Source organism: Pangasianodon hypophthalmus, chromosome 22, assembly GCF_027358585.1.
Source record: "Pangasianodon hypophthalmus isolate fPanHyp1 chromosome 22, fPanHyp1.pri, whole genome shotgun sequence".
Taxonomy (NCBI): domain Eukaryota; kingdom Metazoa; phylum Chordata; class Actinopteri; order Siluriformes; family Pangasiidae; genus Pangasianodon; species Pangasianodon hypophthalmus.
The window spans coordinates 7,587,910-7,601,475 of record NC_069731.1 but is presented as its reverse complement, the minus strand read 5'-3'; the positions used below and the strand labels follow the sequence as shown (position 1 = coordinate 7,601,475).

The 13,566-nt window shown below is 39.3% G+C and overlaps 2 protein-coding genes across 3 annotated transcripts; one reads left to right on the top strand and one right to left on the bottom strand.

Moving 5' to 3' along the window:
* Positions 1-413: 413 nt before the first annotated feature.
* alg2 (ALG2 alpha-1,3/1,6-mannosyltransferase) lies at positions 414-5,534 on the bottom strand. Of its 2 annotated transcripts, none has more exons than XM_026924705.3 (3): positions 5,382-5,529; positions 3,049-3,361; positions 414-2,714 (listed from the first exon to the last, which is right to left on the bottom strand). In XM_026924705.3, exons 2-3 carry the CDS (start codon positions 3,355-3,357, stop codon positions 1,815-1,817), a joined length of 1,209 nt encoding a protein of 402 aa, XP_026780506.3. In that variant the 5' UTR covers positions 3,358-3,361; positions 5,382-5,529; the 3' UTR covers positions 414-1,814. The 2 variants fall into 2 exon arrangements, with proteins under 2 accessions (XP_026780506.3, XP_026780505.3); XM_026924704.3 differs by having other exon boundaries at positions 1,160-2,714; positions 3,049-3,364; positions 5,382-5,534.
* A 220-nt stretch (positions 5,535-5,754) lies between these two features.
* Positions 5,755-13,049, top strand: sec61b (SEC61 translocon subunit beta). The gene is made up of 4 exons (XM_026924706.3): positions 5,755-5,904; positions 6,783-6,880; positions 8,611-8,715; positions 12,684-13,049. Exons 1-4 carry the CDS (start codon positions 5,902-5,904, stop codon positions 12,769-12,771), a joined length of 294 nt encoding a protein of 97 aa, XP_026780507.1. The 5' UTR covers positions 5,755-5,901; the 3' UTR covers positions 12,772-13,049.
* The last annotated feature ends 517 nt before the right edge of the window (positions 13,050-13,566 follow it).

Here is a 13,566-nt window from a genome sequence, read left to right as displayed (position 1 = left end):
GCTGAGGTCAAACCTTTACATATGCTATTAAGGAACATGTATGGCATGCGATTTCAGAGATTTCTGCAACTGTTCTTTTTCTGTGATCAGAACACGTTAGGAACTAAAAAATTTAAGCTATATTTTTTAAAAATGTATTTAGGATTTTCTTAAAATTAGACAAAATCTGCTGGGTCAAAATTATAGATACAACACACCTAAGATTTGGTTACATGTCCCTTAGCCCATTTCACCTCAATCAGCTGCTTGAAAGCCATTAATACACTTCTGCCAAAACTCATGAAAACTTTTGACCTCAGCAGTATCTGAATTTGGTTCTTAGCTAATAATATACAGTAAAATACAGAGGTGCCAACATCTACAGTTCCGCTGTGGCATTTCTTTGAAATTTACTGAAGGGGAAAGGATGTGAAATGTGAACAGTGAACTTTGACCTGTGAAATCATGAACCTCAGTTTTGTGAACCAGCAGAAAAGAAGAGAGCAGGGCCGTGGTCTCTTTGGTCAATAAAAGCTCTGTTTATGATGTTTATTATTTATGCTGTTAACATGGAGCCTTCTCGTCCACCGACATGCGCTAGGGTTTTGTGGAAAAATTCAGTTTTTTCTCTCTGCCTGCTAGCATTGTCTTGTTAACAATGTTCACACCTCAGAAAACAGTATTACATCCCTCAAAGTTCCACTGAAATCACAACTTCACTGTTAAGCTATTGCAAAATTAACACCAAATAAGTCAGTTTGCATTCTAAATTACAGAAAATAGGTACCATGATGCAGTGGTTAGTGTTGCTGCCTCACAGATCCAGGGTCCTGAGCTAAGATTACTGTCTGTGCAGAGTTTTACATGTTCGCCCTGTGCCCATACAGGTTTCTTCTGAGTTCTCCGGTTTCCATCCACTGTCCAAAAAACAAGTAGGCTCCACTAAATTGCCCCTAGGTGTGAATGAGCGTGTGCTTACGTGGACTAGAGTCCCACCCCAGGTGTATTTCCTCCTCATGCTCAGTGTTCCCAGCTTGGGTGACGGATTCACCACTAAACTTATGAGGATAAACCAGTTACTGAAGATGAATGAAACTAGTGAACCAATAAATACCAAAATCTGACTGGAAAATATGGTATTGTCCAAAATAATACAAAAGAGAAAAGAGCCAGAATCCTGGAAAACTCCCAGAGACAGGAGGTATAGTGGTGGAGTTCATATTTAATAAAAAAAAAAACAAAAAAAAAACACACACTTCAGGTTTAAATCAAGCCCACTTTGGATTTAAATTGGAATACAGATATTTTGGAGCAATAAACAGATACAGATAGTGACATAACACCTCTAATAAGTAGCAAACACAATATTGTTCACCAATTCGTTTAATGATGACAACAGTTTCATCAAATTATTGACAAGGAAGCAAACAGTCAATAACAATCCCAAACCCATATATATAAATTAAAGAGGTAATAACATCTTAATAGGTCTGCTACTTAGCAAAATAACAGCTCTGTAAACATCTTTCAGTGATATAACTGCACAAACGCTAGGATACTTGAAGGTCTGCATGAAGATCGACTTCTGTCCCATAACCTCTCTATTAGTTCGTGGATAAAAGACATCCACATACACACTCTGAGATGGTCCAGCAAAGTAGAAATCATTAACCTCTGAGTCAGCAGCTGTCCACATTCTGGCTCTGTCCTGTACTGTCACTCCATCTCCAGTGTTTGACAGGTCAATTCCCTACATGTTCACGGCTCTCTTCTTTAATTAGAGAGTGCACTCTTTCAGCACCAGGTCAGTGGAATAACGGGAGGATGTCGAAGGATCAGTTGATCAAACTGATGACATATTGGTAAAGCTGATCGGTGAAAGCTTGCAAAGAGAAGCGCCCTAGCACCCTTTCCCTTCCTGCCTTCCCTACGCACTGCTTGAGCTCCGGGTCAACCACAAATCGCTGCATGGCTTCGGCAAAGCTCTCGGCTGTGGGCTGGCACAAGAAGCCCGTCTCTCCGTCCGCCACAGACTCCAGAGGTCCTCCAGAGGCTACGGCAATCACGGGGCATTGCATGTACATGGCCTCAACAGGTACGATTCCAAAGTGCTCACCGCTGGGCGTGTAAAGGACACAAGTGCTTTTGCTTAGCAGTGCCACCTTCTGGTGGTCAGAGAAGGAGCGCAGAAAGGTGACGTGCTCCTCCAGGCCAAGAGAGGCGGCCAGAGAACGCAGCTCAGCATAGTGCTGTACGTTCTCAGCCACCCGATCGTCATAGCCACCTGCCATAACCAGGTGTACCTGGTCCCAATGGCGAGTTGAAATCTGCTCCTTCAGTGCAGCCAGTGCTTGCAATGCTAACGGCAGATTTTTCTTTCTCTCATAGCGATTAATTGAGAGAAAAAGGAAGCGCCGGTGCTCAGGGATCAGCCCGTCAAGGTCTCCCACTTTCTGATCGAAAGAGGACGTGTTCAGAGAGGGGTAAAGGACATCTGTTTGGATCGCAGCCAGGTTGGGGAAGGTCTGTTTGAAGATGTTGGCGGTGAATTTGCTGTTGACTACGACGAGGTCGGCCATGCCGGTTGTGAACTCCTCCAGGCGGTCTATGGGCGCACGGTAGAGACGCTTGAGCAGAGAACGCCGCTCTGTTAGCAACTGGTCCGGGAAGTGGCAGTAGAAGAGGACCTTCTTCCTGTGGCGTGCCAGACGCAAGACAGGAATACATGCAGACACCTAAGAGAGACGTTTAACAAATAGTTTAATTAGTAACCTGTTTTATCCTTGTTTCCTCATGTTATGTTTGCAATAGCAAAACTTGGACATGGAAACAACTTTAAGTTTCAAAAATATCCACAAAAACTACTTTAACTGTTTCAGAGAATGACTTTTTGTGTGTAAATTTCCAGTTTTGAAGAGCAACTTCAGTGTTGAATATCACAGTGTAACCACAATCTTAGTAACAACTGATCCATAACTACTTAAGTGCTTATCGGCTCCATGTGGACTGGAGTGCCACATGGCACAACACAGTGTAAAAGAGGCAAAGACAGAGAGAATAAAAGTTTACCTGGTCACAGAAAACCACGTCATACTCCTCTCCGCTCAGAAACACCAGGTAGAGAGCTACATAAATCATGCGCAGGTAGGCACAGATGGCATGGAAGTACCCACACACACTGGTGGGCAACCAGTCGCCAACACACACCACGGGCAGGTCTGGCGAGAGTGTTTCTGAGAAGCAGTGCTGTGAATCATAATGCGCCGTCCAGATCTGGACACTGCATCCACGGGAGCGCAGGGCTACAGCTGCATCCACCACCAGCCGCTCGGCACCTCCTATTCCCAAATCAGGGTGCAAAAAGACCACTCGCACCATGCTGCTGCTGCAACACAATGTAAAGCAAAAGATTTTAAACCCCTACGTCAGGACTATTCAGCTTCACTAACAAGTCAGCCAAACTGGAAAATCATGCACTGTATGATGATTAGAGCAAGCCAGAATAGGTACTACTGAGGAAAAAAAAATTCTGCCTTTTTCGTATAGCTGCATTGCATTTTGGAACTTTGACTTCACCATCTCTAAGTTGGATTTCTCATTAATGACACTGAATGTCACTGGAAAATGGTTAGTGAGAAAACAAGCTTTTGCGCTTTTTTTTTTTTTATAGGAACTAAAAGCAAAATCTGACCGTTATCACTTAGTTTGAGTTTGTTCATTATTTTGTCTATTAAACTATATGTGTCTTATATTTCAGCATACACATATTTAATGTGTTTGAAGGCTGAGGTTTAGTTTAATTAACATGGCCTTTCTTTGTCTCACAAGTTTCATATTTGTCTGCCAACTCAGAAAATTTGTCACTAGATCACCATTCTTCCCAACAACCAATCACTGATCAACATTATTCCCAAAAGACTGATCACTGATCAACATTCTTCCAAAAGACCAATCAGTTATCAACATTATTGTCAAAGCCCAATCAGTTATCAACATTATTCCTTATGACCACTGATCAACATTATTCCCAATAATCAATCCCTGATCAACATTATTTCAGAAAAGACCAATCACTGATTAACATTGTTATCAAAGACCAATCAGTGATCACCATTGTTCCCAACAGCCAATCCCTAATCAACATTATTCCCAACAACCAATCCCTGATCAACATTATTCCCAACAACCAATCCCTGATCAACATTATTCCCAATAACCAATCCCTGATCAACATTATTCGCAACGACCAATCACTGATCAACATTAGTTCAGAAAAGACCAATCACTGATCAACATTATTCCCAACAACCAATCCCTGATCAACATTATGCCCAACAATCAACCACTGATCAACATTATTCCCAACAATCAACCACTGATCAACATTATTCGCAATGACCAATCACTGATCAACATTATTTCAGAAAAGACCAATCACTGATCAACATTATTCTCAAATACCAATCAGTGATCCACATTATCCCCAAAGACTAATCACTGATCACCACTGTGTGTCCCACTGCCACACTTCTTTATTCTCCATTTTAAACTCTCTTCTTGGTTACATTTACAAGTAATAAAATGTAGTTGTTCCATCCGTAACCTTTTCCTTTGTGTCTATTTCCCAACTATTCACTACCACTGCTTCATTTTGTCTGGATGGAAATTATAGTATTTTGGAAATACTTCGTTTAAATAGTTAGCTTTTGACAGAAGATGACTTCGTTCTATAATATATATAGTTCTGTAATAGTTATAATCTAGTTTTTTGTATTCTGATAAAACTCTGTTTTGAAATGCAAATGATCATGACGGTAAAATGAATATGCAAATTAGCTGATTGCGTCATCTGGAGACTTTTTGCGACAATTTGAGCGTGCATGAGCTACTCTGCCCTGAAAAAGTTAAGAAAAACTAGTTCTGTATTCCTAAAGATGGGTTAGCATACACTTAATCACAGCTTTATCTTTAAATAAATAAATTAATAATAATAATAATAATAATAATAATAATAATATGAGACTTTTTTTTCAGGAGTAAGTGCAGACAGATTCTAAAAAAATCAACCTGTCTAAGTGTATATGTTAAATCTCCAACCACAAATAAAATGCCTATATTACATCCAGTTTCAGTCTGACCAAACTTTTAACAAAATGTAAACAATGACACCACGCTAACTAGTCTAATAGAAAGCTAGGACAGAAACATTACTATTTAAACAGTTGTATTATAGTCAGGATATAAGCTAGTCTGAGAGACATGGCTAGATATCACTGTTATAAGATCTGATCAATGTCCACGTCAAACACACAAATGACAATACAATACAATCTATCAGCACTGAAGTCCAACTACATTAAAAGGTTCTATCACAATTATAAAACTCATACCTGAATACTTACCCTCAGTTACTGTATTAGTCTACGTGCTGTAACTAGCTAGCTGCCATAATGGCTCAAACATCCATACAGGTAATACAGAACAGCTGCAAACACCTATAAATAAAGGAAACTACGCTCTGCTGGAACCAAAATGTCTACCAGTTTTTCGCTTCCTCACCAGGTAGGGCACGTCATCGCTTTCTATTCTGCCGCTTTAATTTTGCCTGCTTTAATTTTTTTAATTAAACATCATATAAAATAGTTGCAAACAATACAATAATTATAATTTATAATGTTAATTAATAATTGAGGATATTATTCAATTAAGCTACAATAATTCAAGTGTTATTCGTTTCGTGTGTTAGAATTTTAAACAGGCATCAAATGGGCTGCTAAGCGGGTCCTTCCTTGAGTTGTCGTGGCCTTTTCAGTAAATCGTCAGCAGAAAAATAGCCCTCTCTTTACAGTCGCTTCATAGCCAGTGACCATCATTCTGCTCAGGTCTTAATCTTGAAAGCTCCCCAAAAAAGCTCAGAACAACATGGTAAGTACAGAAAAAGAGTCTTTTTCTCTTTTTAGAGATAAAAAGTGCGTTTAAAAGAAATAGTTATAGCGGTTTTAGTTACAGTAAGGAAACGAGGCTTTACAGTGTTACAGTGAGTGTAGCAGCTAACGTTAGCTACCGGTAACAGTTAACCGGGTAACAGTTATTTTTTGTCTTTTTTATGTTACATGTAATTCTTTTTTATGTCTTTTTGCGTGTTTTAGTAGGTAGTTCACACAACTTTATCGATATTTTTTGTAAGATTACTGCTAAGTACCATGGCTAACGCTGTGGAGTTTTGCATACGTGGCTTTTGGTTAGTGGACCACAGGAATAGTTTATACCATCAGTTTAATATACCAAACATTTCCCAAGTTATTTAAAACTCCTGTGTGTACACAAGTGCTCATTAATCATTATTATAAGCCTAAACGTATGTGATTGGTGTGTAGTGTATTTAAGCAGTGCATATTTTCCCCTCTAAAACAGTTTTCAAAAGTTTTGGCACCTGCACAGTTATTTCTGTAGCCTCCTCAGGATAGAGTAACAGCACTGAGTCTGGTTCTTGGTCCATGAAAACATTTCAAGCTCCTTTACACTCTCAGTTTACATTCTCTTGAATTCCTACTACGGGTTTTCAATAGGGGTTAAATCGGAGTATTGATAAGCCGTGGGTTTTGTGTTTCTCCAACCATTTCTATGTTGATTTGGAGTCATCGTCTTGGTTAAAGGTGGATGTATGCGAAAGTCTTATTCTGAAAGATCAAGGTCTTTGGCCTAAAATATCCTGGTATTTCAGTAACTCCAGAGTTGACTGTCAACGTTGATGGTTTCCTGAGACATGTCCAACTCAAACACTTTTTATATTTTGATTTCAGCCTGGACCCGCAGCAAGCGCATCTAGCGTAGGCGCCTCCGGTCGCTCCCCCAGTAAGACGGTGGCCCCGAGAGCAGCAGGATCCACAGTCAGACAGAGGTAGGAGCTTTCACTAAACCTTCCATCAACCACATTTCTTTCACTCTGAAGAACAAAAAACTGCTACCAGTTGACCAACAGCCAGCTCCAGGAGGATGATCGGGATCTCGATGATGCACAGCTCATATTTCCACCTTTTATAAATCACTGCAAAATCACAACTCTGTACATTATATTTAACCTTTGACCTTCCTTTGATGATTCTTGAACATGTCACTCACCAGGTTGTATATTCAGCATACACTGAACTTCTAACGCACAGGGAATTTGCATTGAAACATGCAAACTGAAAAGTATCACGTTTTATACCAATCTGAGTGTCATTAGTTATGTAAAGTTTACAGGGCAGCCAGTCATCACAATGTATTAAGAGTCAAACCCAGAGGTTACGAACACGTATACATTATTTGACGTGCAGTTATAGAAATGCAGCTACTTATATGCAGGATCGTCCACTGGTGGACCCAGCGAATTATTTCAGTGGACGGAACCAGGTACTTGAAACAGTACTGTAGCAGAGCTGATAAACATATGGAATAAAAACTGACTGTAGGTTAGCGACTCTATTTTTCTAAACAGCACGACTTCAATAGCAGATCTTCTGTAACAGCTTATCCACTCACATGCATTTATTTAAATTATTTAGCTGAACACAGCTCACTGGACTAGCTAGAGGGCCAGAGCCATTTGGTAAGAAAGGGAAGAAGTTTATTAAATCGCTCTGGTCTGGTTAGTGAACTGACGATGTGGCTTGTTTAAAATACGTCCATGTCGAAAACTGTCGTGTTAGTTGATTATCCAGACTTTTGTAAGCAAGGAATTTTATATAACTGGCCCTTGAAAAAATTTATTCAAATACCCCTGCTCTAGGATAAAGCATCAGCATCAGTGTTTATTTGTCTGTCGAAATTTACGAAAGTGTTTCTATGGATTCAAGCCTAACACATTCCTTTATTCTGCATAGTTATTTTGCAGCTGATTCTGGCTGAATATATTGTATAAGTGTAACTAAGACTTATTAGCCTTGAAATGAAAGCCAGTATTGTGTTTGCACATTACATGTCTATAGTATTGTGTGCATACAGGGAAGACTATAGCGGGCCTAAAACAGAACCTTGTGGGGCTCCATATTAAGTTTTTAGGCTCTGATAGTCTCCACTGACAAAATGGTGATCTTTCCATGCAAGATCTGAGGCCCTGTATGCATGTATATGGATAGTTTTAAAAACGGCATTTTCTTTATTTAATAAAAAAAAAAAAAAAAAAAAAATCCTGTCCACATGCCTAGCATTTACAAAAAAAAAATTCAGTCCACATGAAAACAGAACGATTTTAAAATGCTCATATGAGCACACAATCCAGTGATGATGCTTCACAGACTGTTATGTGAAACTAGCATCTCAAAAATTAGCATTTGCTTAAAAGGAAAAAGTGGAAATTGCTTAATTTAAAACAGCTGGATTGCTGCAATTTTAGGAATGACGTTTTCTGGGATGCTGTTGTTTTAACAGTCTCACAGTCATGATTAGATCAATCACCAGAAACGACAGTGACTGATTAGTGTTTCCCTCAGGAGTGTGTTTTACCTTTAATAGTGATTAAATCAGGCTGTCATCTGCCGGAGTAAGAATATCGGTTTCACAGCTGATGAATAGCATGAGTCTGTGTTGTAGTAGTTTCAAATTGTCTGATCTTTTTTTTTATATTTTTTTCCTTTTTTTTTTCTTCAGGAAAGCGACTGGCAGCGGTACACGGTCTGCAGGCAGAGCTACAGCATCAGCGGGTACAGGTGGCATGTGGCGCTTCTACACCGAGGACTCGCCAGGACTCAAAGTGTAAGTGAACACGCACGACACCAAACTGTTCACTCTGCCATCAAGCATTTGGAGCAAAGAGCAGCAAAGAGGTTTTTAATTTCACACACCAGCATGTGATCCTAAATTATAAAACCATTTTCAGCCATTTTGTAGCAACTGTCATTTAAGCGATGTAACCTACAGCGCTTTCTTCTCTTCTGAAAGATTCTTCTGTTTCATCTCTCTCTATCTCTCTCTCTCTCTCTCTCTCTCTCTATATATATATATATATATATATATATATATATATATATAATGTACACACACACATATATATAAGTATAAATAAAAAAGCTTTTGCTTTTTTTTTTTAACAAATAAAGCTAGTCAGCAGATATGAGAGGTAAATTGTCATTTTAATTTGTAGATAAAATAATTAAAAAGGCAGGTAAAACGATGGCTGTCAGCACAGCTCTAATACTATAAAACCATCACTGAGAAGTCTTTCTGTAATATTGCCAAATTCATTGTGGATTTTTTTTTTCTTTACTCATTACTACCAGGCAAAAATAGCATCCATTAAAGACATTTAAAAAACATCCTGAAACGGTAATCAACACAGATTTTATTTCCAAAATGTGCCGTGTTTCCGAGTGACAGGCTGTGTTTTCGCTCGTTGATCGCTGGCCTGGGGGAGGTGTTATGTTATTAGTCAGTATCATTTCAGTTTTATTTTTCTCACCACACACATACACACACACGCATGGCGACATTGCATTGCTTTGATGGGCGCAGAACATGTTTTTACAAAATCGAAATTTCTGTGTTTAGCCCACACATGTGTGTTTTTGACATGGTTAGTGTCTTCAATTCATGCTAACCCACTGCGAACATTTAAAAAACAAAAACAAAAAACAACACTTCAGTGTGTTGCCAAGAGACCTAACTGACGAGGTTAAAGTGGTAGCTAATGTAGTATCAAGTATTGCAAGCTAGTTAGCTAGTTAAGTGTGTTAAAACAAACTACAAGAAACACATGAGTTTGATTATCATCCTCTTCTAACAAATTTTCGAATGACGTCACATTTGTACCCTCGACAAAAGCTCAGCAAGTCATCAGCCGTTTTGAAATTTGGTGTTCTGTCCTCGTTATTTTCAGCTTTGCACCTGGGTTTTTTGCGCACTAGTAAAAATGTTTTTTTTCTTCCTCTCTCTGGTCGTTGAACCTGTTTTGTCTGCCAGGCAGCTAGGAATGAAAAATCTTAATAGCCCAGACATGAAGTCTGTCTGTCCCAGGTGCCAGGTTACTGCTTTGTCCACTCCTGTTCAAATAAAAAAATAAAAACACTGTCTTGCTGTAGCTATTTACTGCTTTATGTTCATAAGCTGAGCTAATGAATAAATGAATAGAGATGCTTAATCTGTTAACAAACACGCGCACACACAGCTACTCATTTTTAATTCATCCCCCAGCTCAATAGGAAGTGACACAGAAGGGAGAGGCCGGGGGATCTGGGAGGTTTAGCATTTATGAGGATAAACATTAAATTTTAACGACAGGAAATTGGCCTCTTGGGCGCAACCCCATCTTCATTTGATCGCTCCTGCCGACTGGCCTCCTAGACAGAGGTGTGTGTGTGTGTGAGTGAGTGAGTGAGTGTGTGAAATAACACTTACATGCTACACTTCCACCATGTATAGTTCTGTTTAAAATATTCTTTATACAATATATCTGACAGTTCGTTGGATATAACATAAAGTTTTGTCCACAGCCATTTTTCAGTGATATAGTTTCATAAAATATAATTATTTAATTATTATAATATAAAATATAAAAGAAAACATAATTATTTAATGATTATAAATTATAGTGATTATTGTAATAAACTAAAACCTAGAAAGTGCACTCTGAGAAAAGACAAGAACAAGATTCAAATTTGTAGCTATTCATAGCTATTCACACGGTACGGTTTTTGGCCCAATTTTAAAAACGCACGAAAAATGCACATTGTAAAATATTTCTCTGGTCATGAGAAGGTGTAATGCGACGTGCTCGCAGACAGGGATTAGAAACGTTGGAACGAAAACTGGGGGGGAAAAAAAAGAAAAGAAATTTATCATTGAACATAATCGAGAACATGAGTGAAATCACTAAATTGTTCCAGAGTCAAAACGTTATTTTCCCGTTCCAGTGTGATTTCATGAAAGTATAGCCTAAATTGCAACATTTTCCCAACGAAGCCTAAATTCCTGTCCAGAATTCGTCACTTCCTGCACAGCTACAGGAAGATACGAGTTTAGATAGAAGCTACAGCCGAGTTTCCGAAGATGGAGCGACAGCTGGGAAATTCGTGTAGGAAATATTTTTCCTGCAATTGTGCAAGCAACAAATTGTGCTGCAAAGTAGAAGGATGCTCTGAAAATTTGTAGTGTTGGTTTTATTTACGTAAAAAAATATTGTTTCTGTGCAGAACGAACCCAAATGAGAAATAAATCGTTTCTAATCCCTGGCGGATTTAACGGCATTGTGAACATTGGCTACGACATTCGTCTAAAATATGAGGAGGAATAGGAGGAATGTGTAGGATAACGCAAAACTCGAGACAGTAGAGGGTAAAGGAGAAACAAAATCATGCTAATGGACAGACAAAACAACCTAATAACCTCAAGCTGTTTTCTACATGAGACTGGATTGTAGTAGTAATTTTCTGGAATCGCGGGTCTATTGTTAGAGGATCTTCATGTGACGTGGAGAACATGTGATCGTACAGTCGGTTACAGTCGGAATTTTATTGGGACATTCGTATATTCGTTACGATGTTTTCCTAGCGTCTTTTATTGACCGAAGTTTCTCATATTATAAATACATTCCTCCCAGATGTGTTAACAACACAAGTCTAAGTGTGTGGATGTGCAGCCGAGGGGCCTCATGATGAGTTAATCTGTGTGAGCTCCTTTTGCTAGGCTGAGGGGTGTGTTTGTGTGTGTGTGAGTGTGTGTGTGTGTTTTGGAGCTTAATTAAAGTCCTGTCTGAAAAGGTCACATCAATTAAAGCCTGGGGGGTGGGCCTTCAGTCGGCATGGTTACACTTCTGCCTAGCGACCCAGGGGATGGTCAGTTCCTCTTTTAATAAAGCCGCTCGTTAGCCGCCCCACTCATTAGCACCATGCCACTCACCGTCGTTTATAAGCCTGATTACCCCTCCTCTGCATCACATGACCACGACGGCAAGAGCTGATTGGCCCAAGGGAAAGAATCATCGACAGACCAGAGCTGTCAGTCAGAGAACTTCTCAGCGCTGGATTTATAAGTAATCCACAGATAGATTTTTACCTTTCTAAATAGTCTGGTAGAGAGAGAGAGTTGATCTGAAAATCATAGAGAATATATTCCATGAGGAAAAAAAAGTTCTGAAGAAAAATGTAACTATAAAATTAACATATAGTATAATATGGTATGATTGTGTGTAAATATCATCATGTGAAGTTTTGACCACTAGAGGTCCTTCTGTTTACATGCACTGTTCAGCTTCATGAGGAAACATCACGCCAGCTCCCCTCTCTCTGTCTGTCTCTCTCTCTCTCTCTCTGTGTGTGTCTGTCTCTCTCTGTCTGTCTCTCTGTCTCTGTATCTCTTTCTCTCTTCCTCTCTGTCTGTCTCTCTCAGTCTGTCTTTGTTTCTCTCTATCTCTGTTTCTCTGTTTGTCTGTCTGTCTCTTACCATCTTTGGCCCTGTTGTGCTCTCTCTCTCTCTCTCTCTCTCTCTCTCTCTCTCTCTCTCTCTCTTTTCCTGTCTCTCTGGCTTTGTCTGTCATTCCCTTTGTCTGTCTCTCGTCTTTTTCTCTCTGTCTATCTGTCTTTATTGGCATGAATTGTAATTACGACTGTTGCCAAAGCATTAATAGAAGAAAGGAAACAAAAAGTGTAACAGTGGTCATGGTATTAGTCAGAACAAGTGAACAAAAATGAACAAAAAACATCTCTCTCTCTCTCTCTCTCTCTCGCTAGTGGCCCTGTGCCAGTGCTTGTAATGAGTCTGCTGTTCATCGCCTCCGTCTTCATGCTCCACATATGGGGAAAGTACACCCGCTCCTAAACCTCCTGACCTTTGAACTTTGACCTTCAAGTGATTATGAATTAAGCCATTGGACCTGGACCAAACTCTGACCCCATACAGCAAACCTGGTTCACCTGGTATTTTCATTTCAGAAAAGTAAACAAGGTTTACTTCCCTGCTACAAGTTTTCATTTGTTCTTCTTCTTTCTTTTTTTTTTTTAATCTGGAATAGGACATGTACATTTTTTGCTAACCTTTGTACAAACGCTTCTGTAAAATTGTACAATAATAATAAAAAAAAAAAAGACCACAAAATATGTTGCCTGTCAAATGTCTGTCTCTTTTTTTCTTCTTAGGGTGATGTGGGTAGCATGTAGCAGTGTTACATAATGCCCAGAGGCAGGTGCAGCAAGGTGCTATGCAAAGTGTGTGTGTGAGGAAAGTAAAAGAGAGAGGTGCTTGTGGGACTCCACCTGCCTCCGGGCAATTGCACAATAGCGTTCACCATAGCCTGCAGCTCTAGACCAACAATGTCTGCACCTCACAGCAGTTTGTGTCATCTGAGCAAAGCATGCACGCTACAGATTTACAAGGAAATTAGAACTACACTGAATGTGTTAGTGACAATACTGTACCTACCATGTCAAGAAAATATCCAGGTTTGCCATAATAATATAGATTTATGCCTTTTCTTTAGTGAATAATTTCACCTAGATGCTGTAGATTACTGTAGTGTGTAATGTAATGCTATTATCTGCATCTGCTTGGTGCTCAAAATATTTGTACAGTCAGGTCCATAAGTATTTGGACAGTGACACAATTTTCATAATTTTG